Consider the following 13,953-nt stretch of genomic DNA (forward strand, 5'->3'; position numbering starts at 1 on the left):
CGCCATGCGATTGCGTGGTGCTTTCAAATGGGGTGTGGCGCCGACTATGATGAAGGCGACGTGGCTGCCGTCATCGAGGCTGCCGCCGACAATTCGATTCGAAAAGGTACGCGGTGTGGGGCAGTTTGTGTTTGATGGGTGTGTTTGCAGTGGTCGTGGATGGGTTTGAGCTGGTCGATCGCCAACGCCATGCGTCGCCCAAGAAATCAGGCCAGCCCAGAGTAGTGTCGATCCAGCCTCGCCTCGAGTTCTTGACCCAAACAGACATGAACGCTCAGTCCGGGTCGCTGCTGCAGTCGTCTTTGCACAAGGTGCGTTCGGTCGGCATGCCGCTTGGAATAGCACTGCACACTCGATGCAGATTGCTCAACTTGGGCAAGTGGAATCGTTGGAGGTCGCTCTGGATCGACACATCGACGTCAACGCGGTCGACGCGAATGGATGGACAGCATTGCACGTACGACTTAATCCTCTCTCCGTCGAAATCGACGGCCAGCGACGAAGTTGAGTGTTGACTTGTGGTAGTACTGTGCGGCCGACATGCATCATCTCGATGCCACAGCAGCCATTGCGACGACACTGCTCCTATGCGAAGGAATTGAGCCGGATGTTCGATCCATGCAAGGGCGAACCCCGCTTCACGTTGCTGCATCCACAGGGCGCGACGACGTCTTGCAGCTCCTCCTTCTTCACGGTGCAAATTCCCATTCCCTCGACGAGCATGGTATGTCCCCGCTGCATGCGGCTGCTCAATCGGGCCACGTATCCGTGGCGGAGAGGCTTCTGTTGCATTCCGCCGCCAACGACTCACCAAGATCCACGCGGCGCAGTCGGCACTCGACCACCAAGCAAAACCCTCTCCATCTCGCAGGTAACACACTGACAAATCTGCGCATGCAAAGGACGGTGCGAATAGCAAGCGCTGGCCACAACAGCATGGTACAACTATTGTGTGCGTGGGACGCTGAAGATCGCCAGTGGACCGATGAAAAGGACTGCCACGGTCGTCTACCTGTGCAACTCGCTAAGACAAAAGCCACCCGCGATGCATTCGTGGTAAAGTGGACGTCATTACGAGCTATGGGGCAAGCAAGGAGCCTGACGCAGCCTGCGTAGAATGTGCGGCAGGCAGCATTTGAAGGAAACCCCGATGCATTCCAAGCGTGTCTGCGAACGTGCTGCCGTCACGATCTGGCGCCAACTCCACGCACGCACAAATCCTTATTGCATCTTGCTGTACGCTTGTTTGTGCAGCGGATTCTCAACGTCGTGGCCAGGTGATGGGGTTTACACGAGAAGTCGCGACTCAAGCAACCATCCAACGGTCTACACCCGATGCAAGTCTTGGAAAACGTGAAGCGCGATTTGGCCAGACGATTCGACTCGCATGGCGTGCTTTGGCCGACGTCCAAGAGCGTCCGCTTGCTGGAGACGACGTGGGCATGACCCCGCTCATGTTGGTCGCCGCCACTGGAAATGTACGACCACCGACTGCATGGACGTCATGCTGCCGCGACCGTAGGTATTTCTCGCCCAGGAACTCGTTCGAGCAGCACGACAGGATTGTTTGGAAGCGACGGACCAACGAGGAAACACTGCGCTCCACTACGCATACGCCTACTGCCACGTACGTTTGAGCGGCGAGGGTTGACGCGCTGAGCGTTCCCGATAGAGTTCGATGGCACGTTGGATTGAAGGCCAAAGCGTCGACCTTGCGGTGAGGCACTGCCAGGAATCCGTCGATTCACAGCACATTCATCACAGGCGGTGGAAAATAACGACCAGCGCACGCCGTTGGACGTGTCTGGATTCCGCCGTAAAATTCACCCCGAGCCCGTTCGCGTCGGGTATCATGACAAGACGAAAGACGACGATGCCAAAGATGATTGACGAAACTGCGGGGGTATCAGAGCGGCACGTCGGGCTCAGTCGCGCGATGCATGCCTCGTCGTTACCGCATGCACACGACATGATCGGGCCTTCGCCACGAAACGTATCAAGCCGACTGCTTTGGAGCAGAGCGTAGTCTTTCTCTGTTGCATGACGGGGTGCCCCCACGATTCATGCCATGACATGCACATCTTGCCATCGTACGAAGAAGGGGAATGGCTTGGATTGGCGCCACTTGTTGTGACGATCGCTGGCATCGTGGCAAGCAAGCGGAAGGCTATGCATGGACGAGTGTGATGGCGCCGCCGTTCGATGCGGAATGCCTTGGCGACGTCGTCAACGCAATGCGTGTAGTAGTAGGAGTAGTAGAAGAAGGTGGAGGTGAAAGGATTTTCTCGTGAAAACGTATGGCATGTTGGTGAGTCTACAGCACTTGCGAGCGGTGGCAGCGTCGCCTTCTGGATCCCATTGAAAAGGTACCGACCTTTACGACTGCTTCTGCGGCGCGACTGCTCTTCATACCCCCCCCAACCAAATCGTCGAGCACCTTCCTCAAGGGTACAGCTCGCCATTGCTCGTGCATCATGGATTCCTATCCAAAGTCGCTCGGACCACGATGGTCGATGTTCAACCCTGCATTCGAATCTCAAGATTCAATGCGAGTGAATGGATGCATCCATGGCGAGGCTTCCAATTCAACCGTCCCAGATCCTTCATGGAGCGAACTCGTGCCATCTCGACCCCCGACGCATGGAACGATCTCAACCGCTTATGTCGCTATTGCCTGCGTTCTCCTTCGACCTCAACCTGGCGAAGGAAGAGTTGTCGGAATGCATGTGTGTGCATGCGAAATGTGTGTCGAAATTCGGTTTTTTTCGGTCGTAAAATCGATTGTATATCCGTCTGGCACTGGGACAAACATACCTCCTCACGTGTCTGTCACAACGTGCTGACGTACACAACGCTCGAGCGCTCCATCGATTCAGGTATCGACGTGCCGCACTCCTGCAAAGCAAGTACTTGACTGAATTCTTGCGGCAACAAGGCACAACACATCCTCGGGACAGACAAACCAACCATTCAACTGTCATGGATAGCTGGGTACAGCTTCTCCGAGCGAACGAACGCGAGACGTCAACAGTGCAAAGTACCCAAACAAGGTGAAATAGATGGGAAAAATCCCATAGGATGCGCCGTCAACGCACAGCCCTCCTGACTCACTACCAATCCCTGTTTGCATCAGACAAATCGAACGGCACTTTATGAGGGTTGCCATTAAACCCTGCACACTTATTACATAGACGACGACCTGCCCATGGCACTGGGATGGCGACATGGGCGGCGCATGGTGGTCGACCGGACACACCCCAAGTGTTTCGCCGTTTCGTGAGGATTTTGCCTACTCCTGATCCACCGAGCGTGCCCATCGTTCAGGTTGTAGTTGGTTTCTCCCCATTCCGAGGGTTTGTCCCGAGATTCCTTGTATTCAATGAACCAATCAAACCATTTAACACATGCATTGAAAAACGCGTTTTTCGTAGAAGAGCGTAGTGTTGCTGGTCATCCTGCTTCAGTCACTTCCCAACGAGCCGCCCGTGTGCCAGAGCAATCGCCGCCGCCGTCGTCACTGCCGCCGCCGCCGACCCCTCCGACACCAGCATGAGCACCAACGAGACCCGTCACATCAACGACCCGATCGGCGACGCCATGCAGTACGAACCCGAGCCAGAAACGAAGACGATCCTTGTCGTCAACGACAACCTGCCAACTAACATCAACGGCGTCGTGACCGTGTTCAAGAACATTGAGCGCATCGCACTGCGCGACGGGTACAAAATTATCTACATGAACCCGACCGAGTTTCCCCATTTTGACTGCCCCGGGTACCCCGACATCAAACTGTCGCTCCCGTTCGGAATCGACGACAAGATCGCCAAGATCAACCCGGACTTTATTCACATCGCGACAGAAGGGCCACTTGGTCTTGCCACGCGCTTCTACTGCGACAAGCGCCAAATCGGATACAACACGGGCTACCACACGAAAATCCCCGAGTACCTCCAAGTCATGTATGGCATCCCAGAGAGCTTTGGGTACGGGTACCTGCGGTGGTTCCATCGCAACTCGGGCCGCGTGCTCACGACGACCGCCACGATGGTATCAGAGCTTGAACACCACGGGTTCCTCAGCTACATCAAACCGATGACGTTTGGTGTGGACCGCTCCATCTTCAAGAGTTCACTGCGGCAGCAGGACAACCCCAAGTTCAGCAACTTGAGCCGCCCGATCCTCCTTAGTGTCGGACGTGTTAGCAAAGAGAAGGGTCTGGACGATTTCTGCAGCGTCAAGTACCCCGGCGCGACCAAGATTGTGGTCGGCGATGGCGCGTACCGCAAAGAGTTGGAGCGCAAGTACCCCGATGTGATATTTGCCGGCTTTCAGACGGGCGCAGCACTTGCCGAGTACTACGCGCATTCAGATTGCTTGGTGTTCACAAGCCGAACAGACACGTTTGGAGTCGTCATCATCGAAGCGCTCGCGGTGGGCACTCCTGTCGCTGGGTACAACGTACCGGGCCCCAAGGACATCTTGGAGCCGGGAGTCACGGGGTACATGGGCGCCAACATGACGGACAACATTGCAAAGTGCCTTGCGCTGGACCGCGCCAAGGTCGAAGACGCCAGCAAGTGCTGGTCGTGGGACCAGTGCTGGGAGATTTTCCGGCGCCACTTGATCAAGCGCACCGAGCGCCTCACGTACGACTACTCGGTGTAGCTGCACGGCCGGGAGGATGCTCGTGAACGTATTAATATAAGGTGTGTTGTATCCCGGTTGAATACTTGGACGAATATGCATGCGCAGCGAGCATAGAAGGTAGCGATCAATGGAGAGTGCCGTCGAAGGGCAAGAGGATGATGTGAAGGCGCTGTATAGCTGTCATGCCTCCCCCGCTGCTCGAAGAACGCATCGAGTCCAACGGCGGGGGTTGGGTCGACAACGCCAGGTGATGCCGTGGTGGAATGGATGTCAACGCAGGCAACTACGCTACATCGATGCGTCCGCTGCAGCTGCACAAGGAAGGTACAGGAACACTGGCTTCGAATACGAGCCATGAATATACTGGTGGCATCCCATCCACGCTCCAAGACTCGACCAAATCGGCCGATCAAGCACCACTACCAAAGTTGACCGGCCGCATGTCGTTACCGACCGTCGATTCTATCACAGAGCTCGTGGAAGCCCGTTTCGAGTACAGACCTAAAGAACGTCAATGGGCATGCTGGAAGACTAGAATATTCTTGAGTGGATGCCTCATGCGAGAGCTGTCTACGACGACGTCGGGCGCTCGACACCTGCCATCGCCGCAACTCCGCCATGGAATCGACCAAATTGCTGTCGCGGGAATTCCGGACAGTCGAATTATCCGGAAACTTGTCCCCGCCGCAATCCAAAAGCAATCGCAGACGTCGAGCAGCAACTTCCATGAGCGACTCCCCGCCGCCACCGCCACCGCCTCCTCCTGCATCACCGAAAGAATCAGTAGCGCCTCCACCACCTCCACCTCCGAGCGATGCCCCAACACCTCCATCTCCTCAACCTCCAGCGGCAGCAGCATCCGGACCTCCACGTTTAGGTCGATCGAGTTCGATCGTGCCGGCGCCATCGTCCAAACTTCTCATGTATGCTCCGTTGGACGCACCAGACGATTTGGATCGGAACTGGGTGTGGCATTTCATGACGGCACAAAAGCACCTGGTCCATCCTGGGGACCTCGCGAGCTACGACAAGTGGCAAGCAGTCGAGGGATTTGAAAAGCACACGGCAATCGTGTACGGCTTGCTCACGGACCACAAGGAGATGTACTGGGGATTGCTTCAGAAGCTCTGGGCCGCAAATACTGCTCTGAAGGACAAGTCGTTGCAAGGACTCCACGCGCTCATCGACATTCGTTTCCTCCGCCTCACGTCTTCATGCCGCGCCAACTTGCTCTGGCTCCTTGAGCAGTGCATCCGCGACGGCATCAATGTCGACGCGCTCTTGATCGTTTTCATGCGGTACGCTACTGCTTAGGCCCTTCTCGCCAAACTGATGACAGCGCATGGTTCCAGGTACATCGGAGTCCCGTTCGGCGAAATCGAGCCACAGCCGCTCGAGTGGCTCGTGCGGGTATTGAAGTCCCATGCGATATGGGATTCCATCGTTCCCCACGTTACGTTCACCCTGCTGAGCATCGTCCCCGATCTCCACACGGCAAAACCCGTGCGTCGTCGCCCATTCATTCCGTCGATCCCTTCCGAGGATTCATTTGGCTCTTCATCGTTAGGGTCATGCTATAACTACTCAAGTGATCCAGCAGGTGGTGGCGCTGCACGCCACCCATGCAAGCGCGATGGCTCTGGGCGGGCGCGAGCTCGTCCGACTTCTGGACGATGCGCGGGAGGTTAGGCCATCCTCGACATTACACTCGAATCCTGCGTGTTGATCGCCAGCTACCTGCGTTAGATTCCTGAGCTGGCGCCGATTCTGCAGGCAATGCAAACCAGTCCGACGCCGCTGCTTCCAACGCCGCCCAAATTCGTTGTGTCCCGTCTGACATTCAAGATGCACGAGCAACTTCGATTTGTCCTGGACAAAGTCGCGCACGTGTCGGCCCATCGGTACCAAAAGTGGTTCCAGGCATCGTTCTTGCACGTCCAGCCGAGCGACGGCCGCATTGCCGACATCGTCCGGTGCGTTCTCGCATGACGTGTCCTGCGGTTGTTTGCCCACTGTCTACTTTGTAGGTTTGTGTGCGTCGTGCACCAACCGACCAACCAGGCCGTGGAAGCAAAGATGACGCCGCGATACCACATCCTGGGCTGGCTGCTGCTGCTCAAGTACGCGCGCTCGGACGCCACTCGCGCCTCTTTGCTGCATTCCACTGATGGATGGCGTTGTTGTAGCAAAAGCCCGTCGGCCAAGGCCCGCGTGCTCCACGCGATGTTTTTCGACTTTTTCAACTACTCCCAAGACGTCCCCGTGCTGCATTTGGAGCCTGCGATGATGCTACTCGTACGTTCGATCTCCAAGTGGCGCAGCGCTCGCAACCTGCCGCTGTCCATAGCTGAAATCGACCAAAAATCGAAACCATGCCATGGTCCAAGACATCGTGACCTTTCTCGTCACCCGCATGGAGCAGTCGCCAGACGTCGCGGCCAAGGTGTCTGCCGCCATCTCGGCGCTCATCAAGGTCGGGATGATGCGGAATCTCGTACCGCTCGTCGACTACCTCCACGAGTTCAACCCGACCCTTGGCAAGCAGTGCCAAGACTTGTTGCCGGCGCACTTTAACGCACGGCCACCAGGTGCCTGGCTACGTTTTGAACGATGTCGCGACGATTGCTCAGGTCGCGACCGACTCGGTAGGAAATACCGCGCATTCAAACGTGACGGCATCGCCAAACCACTCGAACTCGCCGCTGCACAACGCGTCACTGCCCCCGCGTACGCACGCGTCGCCGCACTCGTCGCCGCAGCACTCGCACTTGACGTATCCACGACCGACGTCGTCGCCGCAGCGGCCAAACGTGTCGCCCAAGTTTCCATCTCCGTCGTCTTCCCCGACAACTTCGCCGAACCAGCGGCGGGCTCCCACGTCGTCGCCGTCCGACGACGGCGATGCCGGAGCCAACTGGACCGAGCAATCGTTCCTGGACGATCGAAAAGCTGGTCAGCTGTCGCCCCATCGGCCCGTGGAGGTACCAATTGCTGCGACACCCACGACCGTCCTGGTCATCCCCGAGTCGTTGCAAGCATTTCAAGACGTCGTGGTTGCGCTGCAGCTAGTTCAAGTACGGTGTTTGGATGGTGCGTGCGGCGCTGACTGCGTGTAGAGCGATGTGGAAAAGATGATTCCAGCGTTGGCCCACGTCTTGTCCATGTGGAGCCACTTGCCCAATGCCGTGGCCATCAGCGCCGACCTCGGTGGCCTCGTCTACAAATGCTTGGAGCGGTCGTTTCTCACGTCGACGACTATGCCGCAGTTTGTGCTCGATCAGTGTTTGCAACGGCCGCCGCAGCTGTATCTGCCCCTCTTGCACGTACGTCGAGTCGGAGACGATGCATGGCTTACATGTCGATCCAGGGCATGTACAAGCAAGACTCGGTGCTGTCGTCCCGCCTCCTCGCCCACTGCTGCATCCACGACAACTTGGCGCCGTACGTGTCGTTTTGCGAAGTCCTCGGCCAAAGCGACATCGCGCATGCCATTCTCCAAGACGTTGGGTTGTGCGCGCACTTGGACGAAGCGTGTGCGCTCGCGTGCTCGCTCTTGCAGGTAGAGAGAGACGACGCACGTCCTGGACATTTACTTGTTTCACGATGGCGTTGTCGCCGCTGCCTGCTCGTGTCTCGAAATGTTTGGTGGCGTCGACCGCATCGAGTGGATCGATTGTTTTTTTCGTCGGTTTAACTATCCATGGCGCAGGTGCCGTATGCAGGAAATGTCGCGGTTGAAACCACATGCCTTCGCGTCGTACCATATCTGTTTCAACATGCCCCTGCAGCGTACATGCCGCGCGTCGACGCCCTCGTTCGCGCGCTTGTGTCGGTCGCGACGCCGACGATGCTCGCCAAGCTCAGCATGCGCTTGCTTCTCAAGGACTTTTCCATGTTTCGCGACCACCAAATCACAAACGTGCTCGTGAGCTCGCTCCAGTGGAACTCGTGGGAGCAGTGGGGCGTATGGGAGCTCGTCGCGTCCGAGTGGGAGGCCAAGAAGAAAGACAAAGGTACCGACGTCCGTGGCTGCCGGCGTCATCACTCACGGCGTTTGCAGCAACTGTGGCCGCGCTGCGAAAAGTGCTCGCGTGCGTCGACCCGCACACGCACGGCGAAGCTCTCAGTGGCATCTTGCGGCTGTTGGTGCAAGTCACGCCCGACATGGCGTTGTTTCATTGCGTGATCAAGCTGTCGGATGCATTCGATCCGTTTCCATGCAGGTGCGTCTGGGAATTGCAAACGGTATATGGCTGGCATGCCATGGCCGTGTGTGCCTCGCGTGGGGTGGACAGTTTGTGAGGTTGGCATGTGCGACGTAGTGTGCTATCGATCTGGTCAGACAAGGCGCTCGCGACCGTGCAGTCGTTTCTAGTCGTGGTATTGCGGGAAAACCAGGGCAAAGATGCGCTCGACGTGTGTCGGCAACTCAACAAGGTGCCGTCGACAAACGCATTGCTCCAAGACTCGGACATTCGAGCGGCGCTGCTCTCGTTGCTCGGAAACGATCCCACGACGGGCGAGTCGTTTCCCGTGCTGTTTGGACAACTCGCGTCGGCAGCGGACACGACCACCGCCACGTCATCGCACGGCGCCCCCGTCGCCAAGAAGCCTCGCCTTGACCCGCCACCATCGCTTTAACTTCGATGACATCGTCTGCAATATCTCCTAGTGCCGTGACCGACGCGCATCTCTCGCCTTGATTGTGTCGCATGAGACATTCGTAGCATGTCCCGCTTGGCACGAGTTGGAAGCCCGACCACGTCCGCGCGCATCTTGGCACGCGTTCACCGTGCACTGGCGGCAGCAGAGCGATGGCATGCACGAAAGGAACGATTCTGTCTTGTTATATTGAGGGGCGACAGTCGAGCTATGCCGTGTGCGGCCTTCGGTCGACCATCGCGAGCTCGTGAAACTTGACGACTTCGTCGTAGATGCGACCTGGTCACAGGCAATGGTCAGTACATCGTCGCAAGCATCGTCGCGCCGCACGTTTGTGTTGGTCCCGAGTAAATTGATGGTCGTCGTTTTCGTTGGGCATGTCGAGGGGCGTTGCCGTTGTGATCTAGTTCGACAGTCCGTCCCATGCTGTCGTCATGCATGCCGCGAACGTACCTCATGCGAGTGCAAGTTGGGGACTTGCGCCAAGAACGGATGCGCGAGGGCTTCGTCCACCTGATCCCATCGTCACCATGGCGACTCGATCGGACGCACGCACCGTCAAGCGCTTCGCGGGATTGAATTGCAGCAGCTGACCAAGCAGGTCCAGCGCTTCCGGGGGCGCGCCTGGGTATTTCTACACACGTTCGATGACACCGACGGAACAACGGTTGAACGTACGTCTTGTAAATTCACGGCAACTTTCTTGGGGATTTGGCGCAAGAGCGGCGCAAAGGTCGTAATGTGCGCAATGTCGTCCTCGTCCGGCGTCCCAATCACGTTGAAAATGACAAACAGTTGGTCCATTTCTTTCTTGTACGTTTGTGTGTCGGTCGGGCTCAGCGTCGTGCACGACCGTCCTGGGAAGAGCGGCTTCCGATTCTGCCACGGGAGACCCATATCGTGATCTCGCCATGTCGACGACGACGCGGGCGTACCAAATAATGCTGGCAGTTCTCCGCTTGCATGTTGAGCAGCTCGCCAAAGATGCACCCAATGCTCCACATGTCGACGGCTCGGCCGTAGTCCTGTTGTCGGCGCCCATGACCATGGACCATGCATCACGGGGACACTTTACCTGGAGCAAGATGAGTTCAGGGGCCCGATAATACCGGGACACGACGTGTTTGGTCATTTGGCGGTTGTACTACGCAATGTCAGAGCCACCGTGCGATGGATCGTGCCAAATGGAGCCATCACGGAAGCTGCCACTCACACACGGTCCAGACGACGTGATGTGCGTACCTTGCGCGTGATGCCGCTCGCGCCATGGTTTCCTGCGGTCACGGGGGAATCGGAGGCATGTTGGGCAGCCGCGTGTTCCGCGGTCAGGTCGCCATTCATGTCTTTGTCCGTGGCGGGATTCGTCGCCGTCGTTTGGTCCGGGAGACACACTCGAGCGAGACCAAAATCGCAGATCTAGGCCGCGACAGTCATGCAGGTACAGATGGGACGGTCGAGAGTACCTTGAGGCTGAGCGTCTCATTGAGGAGGATGTTGGCTGGTTTCAGGTCGCGGTGGACGATGGCGCATTCGTGCATGTGCTTGACGCCTTGCAACAGTTGATGCAAAAACACTTGAACGTGACGAATGTTGAGGTACTGCGGGAGGCAAAATAACTTTTGCAGGTCCGTGTCGGCGTACTCAAACACGAGGTACAGATCGCGGAACGAGTCGTAGTCCTTGGGCGGAATCACGTCGATCATTGTGACGAGGTTGCTGTGGCGCACATGCCGGAGGATGTAGATCTCACGAAAGAGGCGAATGCAGTCCTGCGCACGGTCAAAGACGTTGATCACGCGCTTGATGGCTACGCGCGTATTGCGGACGGTGTCGTATGCTTCCGCCACCTACACGACCACATGAGCACACAAGAGAGAGGCCAAGGCAGGTGGTTGTACCTGACCGTACGAGCCTTGGCCCATGGGCCGCACGAATTTATACTGGTCGCCACACTCCCACGTGTCAAAGTTCCACAGGCGCGCGGTCTGCTGCTCGAGCATCGCCACGTCGTTCGTGGACGGAGGTGGCGCACGCGAAGGAGGAGGCGGGCCACCGTTGGTCTGGTACGACGATGTCGTTGGGTACGGGTGCGACGACCTTGGCGGCGGCATGGGATGGTGATCCATGCTGGTCTTGCGACGCTGGAGTGGGGGATGATGCATGTCTGGCGACAGAGGAGTTGGCGCCATATACGCGGATGGACCGTACGGGGTTGGGGCGCAATACGTGTCGTGGTCGTGCTGGTTGTTGCTACGCATCATGTGCATCGTAGGGGACGGCGTTGACGTTGTGCTGGCAGGCTGGATGTGGTCCGACGACTTCATCTTTTTGATGCCGACATGCACTCGCGACGACGCTGTCACTGAGGGGACCACAGGAGGTACGTGTGTAGACTCCTTGTCCCCTGACGGCATCGAGTCTTCGGAAGCGCGGCGCTTCGATGCTGTCTTCGCCATCACGTGACCTCCGTCCGTCAATCCGCCGTGGAATAGCGCTCAAAAGAAGTTGGACCAGGCCGCCAGCTGGTGCCCAATCAGCGACAGGCGAGGGAAATCACTTGACATTTGTATACCTGCGCATGTTTCATTCACACGCCGCCCTATGGATGGAGAAACGAAATTGCATATTTGTTTCGCCGACACATACCATGAAACAGTAACGTGGACCAGATCATGTCTATCATTTCGATTCCATACTCGAATCAAGTGTATTTTATGCTGACTCGACAATTCGAAGCATAAATCGCACCTGACAACACTGCGCCGCATACAGTACAATCTGTCTGCTGAATCCTGAAGGGAATAATGCACAGGCGCGGCGCGCGCCACGATGGCCCCGAGCTAGGGTACGAAGGAGTGGGCTGTGCGAGGGGTGGAGGACAGATCGGTGTCGTACTGGTGGCCCCTGCACCCGCGCGACGAGCGTTCCGCGTGGGCCATGCTGTTTTGGCGACGTCATGTTAGGCTGAACGCTCACACACACTTGCATGGAGCGAGGAGGTGAATGGCGTGAAATGGAGGATGGCATTCAGAGCTGATTGAAAAGTGGCATTTACGACAATGTTGACTCGATGGAGTGCAAGCGCTGCCGACGACAAGGAGTACTGCAAAGGAGGACCTGAACAAAGTCTCGTCCATGGCGTCCATTTGCATTATGGCATGTCTACCGAGTCTGCATCATCCCGTTCGAAGTGCATGACGTGTTTATTCGCCCTTGATGCACGTTACAATCCTAGACACGAGTTGGGTTGAGCACAGGCACGAGCAAAACTGGAGTACCAGTCGAATCCTTCGAACAGGCCCGACCCTTTCGTCGCCGTAGTTTCCTTGATGCTCCACTGTCGATTCCGAATGTCCGAGAGTCCCATGGCTTCCGAGATCTATACGCTCGTCGGATGAGACGGTGGGATTGTTGGCGGGACCAACGAACCTGTGCAGCGTTGAGGGCACCTCGTTGATCTTGTTTGTTGGCAAACACAAGCAAAATCGAGTCCTTAAGCTCTTCTTCTTCGAGCATCGCGTGCAATTCCTGCTTGGCAATGTTGAGTCGATCGATGTCAGCCGAATCGACGACGTAGATGATCGCGTCCGTGTTGGGGTAGTAGCACCGCCAATACGGCCGGATGCTCGTTTGGCCACCCAGGTCCCACACTTGGAACTTGATGTTCTTGTACTGCATTGTCTCTAAATTGAACCCGATCGTGGGCACAGTTTGCTCGATCTCCTCTGCTTGGAGACGGTCTACCCTTCGTCGGCGGCGTCGGTCAAGATGGTTCATATCGAGAGAGTTCAATGCAACGTACATAAGATAGTGGTCTTTCCAGCATTGTCGAGGCCCAAGATGAGGATGCGGACCTCCTTGCTCCCGAAGAGCGACGCGAATACCTTCGAAAACAGGATCCCCATGCCGCGCCCGCCACGTGCCGCGCTGCCGCCGAAGAATGAAAAATGCCGAGCACGAATTCCTCGCCCAATCAAATTGCGAGGGCGTCGCAGGAGAAATGTGTACGGCGACCACAGTATTATCTCGCAAAGGTATTACAATTCGATTTGTCAAATTTTATCCTAAATACCGTCCTTTCTCACCTGAACTTCTATGCATTTACATATGTCATGTACACCCTCCCATTCGAGTTTCGCTCAACCGACGCCACGATCGCCATGGGCAGCACCGCCGCATGCGGCGGTTGAGCAGAAGCAGTTCACGTTCGACGAGGGAGCTCAAGCTCACGAAAGAGGATGAACTATCTGGCGTAGGAGCAGCTGCTTGTTGCGACGATGAATAGTTTGGAGGTCTTTTTACTTTGTACGACGTACCCTTGCCGTGGAATGTCAGGCTCACATTCCAGAGTTGGTTTGAGCTCATATATCTTGACGACATGCCAACCGTTGAAGCATGCTAGAGCTTAAATATGTGAGGCTCTAGGACTTTATGACGACACGTGAATCAAGCACGCAGTGGCCAACTCAGGCTGCTGTCGCAAACGTGTCGCTGGGCTACACACCTCGTCTGACCTTCGTTTCATCGACTGCAGCGTTTGCAAGAGGTTAGCAAGGCGTGAACCTTTTGGGTCGGAGCTACCCAGTCAGCGAAATGTCCCTTCTAATGACTGGCATCGTTCCCCATGGCACTTTGGACTGGTGG

The 13,953-nt window shown here is 56.7% G+C and overlaps 5 protein-coding genes across 6 annotated transcripts; 3 read left to right on the plus strand and 2 right to left on the minus strand.

The window, feature by feature from the left end:
- Positions 1 to 27: 27 nt before the first annotated feature.
- Positions 28 to 1,890, plus strand: H310_03086 (hypothetical protein; the record flags this gene model as incomplete). Its single annotated transcript, XM_008866839.1, has 10 exons — positions 28 to 106; positions 151 to 311; positions 362 to 457; positions 526 to 871; positions 917 to 1,056; positions 1,117 to 1,236; positions 1,278 to 1,478; positions 1,523 to 1,627; positions 1,673 to 1,717; positions 1,765 to 1,890. The coding sequence occupies 10 exons, from the start codon at positions 28 to 30 to the stop codon at positions 1,888 to 1,890; spliced, it is 1,419 nt and encodes a 472-aa protein (XP_008865061.1).
- Positions 1,891 to 3,447: 1,557 nt separating this feature from the next.
- H310_03087 (hypothetical protein) lies at positions 3,448 to 4,729 on the plus strand. Its single transcript, XM_008866840.1, has one exon. It carries the CDS (start codon positions 3,550 to 3,552, stop codon positions 4,663 to 4,665), a length of 1,116 nt encoding a protein of 371 aa, XP_008865062.1. The 5' UTR covers positions 3,448 to 3,549; the 3' UTR covers positions 4,666 to 4,729.
- Positions 4,730 to 5,314: 585 nt separating this feature from the next.
- On the plus strand, positions 5,315 to 9,331 carry H310_03088 (hypothetical protein). The gene is made up of 13 exons (XM_008866841.1): positions 5,315 to 5,945; positions 6,000 to 6,150; positions 6,215 to 6,331; positions 6,394 to 6,620; positions 6,675 to 6,767; positions 6,834 to 6,942; positions 6,995 to 7,235; positions 7,297 to 7,721; positions 7,764 to 7,970; positions 8,015 to 8,206; positions 8,357 to 8,660; positions 8,708 to 8,870; positions 8,970 to 9,331. The coding sequence occupies exons 1-13, from the start codon at positions 5,374 to 5,376 to the stop codon at positions 9,286 to 9,288; spliced, it is 3,120 nt and encodes a 1,039-aa protein (XP_008865063.1). The 5' UTR covers positions 5,315 to 5,373; the 3' UTR covers positions 9,289 to 9,331.
- H310_03089 lies at positions 9,233 to 11,803 on the minus strand. 2 transcript variants are annotated; one of them, XM_008866842.1, is made up of 10 exons: positions 11,208 to 11,803; positions 10,773 to 11,156; positions 10,552 to 10,725; positions 10,385 to 10,453; positions 10,245 to 10,334; positions 9,988 to 10,188; positions 9,866 to 9,943; positions 9,763 to 9,822; positions 9,640 to 9,712; positions 9,233 to 9,588 (listed from the first exon to the last, which is right to left on the minus strand). In XM_008866842.1, the coding sequence occupies exons 1-10, from the start codon at positions 11,763 to 11,765 to the stop codon at positions 9,518 to 9,520; spliced, it is 1,758 nt and encodes a 585-aa protein (XP_008865064.1). In that variant the 5' UTR covers positions 11,766 to 11,803; the 3' UTR covers positions 9,233 to 9,517. The 2 variants fall into 2 exon arrangements, with proteins under 2 accessions (XP_008865064.1, XP_008865065.1); XM_008866843.1 differs by having other exon boundaries at positions 9,763 to 9,943.
- Positions 11,804 to 12,317: 514 nt separating this feature from the next.
- Positions 12,318 to 13,256, minus strand: H310_03090 (hypothetical protein). Its single transcript, XM_008866844.1, has 4 exons — positions 13,112 to 13,256; positions 12,739 to 13,049; positions 12,588 to 12,688; positions 12,318 to 12,540 (listed from the first exon to the last, which is right to left on the minus strand). Exons 1-4 carry the CDS (start codon positions 13,212 to 13,214, stop codon positions 12,513 to 12,515), a joined length of 543 nt encoding a protein of 180 aa, XP_008865066.1. The 5' UTR covers positions 13,215 to 13,256; the 3' UTR covers positions 12,318 to 12,512.
- Positions 13,257 to 13,953: the final 697 nt, after the last annotated feature.

Source organism: Aphanomyces invadans (assembly GCF_000520115.1).
Source record: "Aphanomyces invadans strain NJM9701 unplaced genomic scaffold supercont1.4, whole genome shotgun sequence".
In the NCBI taxonomy this organism is placed as follows: domain Eukaryota; phylum Oomycota; class Saprolegniomycetes; order Saprolegniales; family Verrucalvaceae; genus Aphanomyces; species Aphanomyces invadans.

Coding starts and splice junctions, on each gene's coding strand:
- H310_03088 (XM_008866841.1), top strand. CDS start 5,374: ATGAGCGACTCCCCGCCGCCACCGCCACCGCCTCCTCCTGCATCACCG. Junction 7,722..7,763: donor TTGCGCTGCAGCTAGTTCAA/GTACGGTGTTTG, acceptor GACTGCGTGTAG/AGCGATGTGGAAAAGATGAT. Junction 7,971..8,014: donor TGTATCTGCCCCTCTTGCAC/GTACGTCGAGTC, acceptor ATGTCGATCCAG/GGCATGTACAAGCAAGACTC.
- H310_03090 (XM_008866844.1), bottom strand. CDS start 13,214: ATGGGGATCCTGTTTTCGAAGGTATTCGCGTCGCTCTTCGGGAGCAAG. Junction 13,050..13,111: donor TGGAAAGACCACTATCTTAT/GTACGTTGCATT, acceptor GACGAAGGGTAG/ACCGTCTCCAAGCAGAGGAG. Junction 12,541..12,587: donor CTGTTCGAAGGATTCGACTG/GTACTCCAGTTT, acceptor ACTCGTGTCTAG/GATTGTAACGTGCATCAAGG.
- H310_03087 (XM_008866840.1), top strand. CDS start 3,550: ATGAGCACCAACGAGACCCGTCACATCAACGACCCGATCGGCGACGCC.
- H310_03089 (XM_008866842.1), bottom strand. CDS start 11,765: ATGGCGAAGACAGCATCGAAGCGCCGCGCTTCCGAAGACTCGATGCCG. Junction 10,726..10,772: donor ATGAGACGCTCAGCCTCAAG/GTACTCTCGACC, acceptor GTCGCGGCCTAG/ATCTGCGATTTTGGTCTCGC. Junction 9,823..9,865: donor ATCCCGCGAAGCGCTTGACG/GTGCGTGCGTCC, acceptor CGATGGGATCAG/GTGGACGAAGCCCTCGCGCA.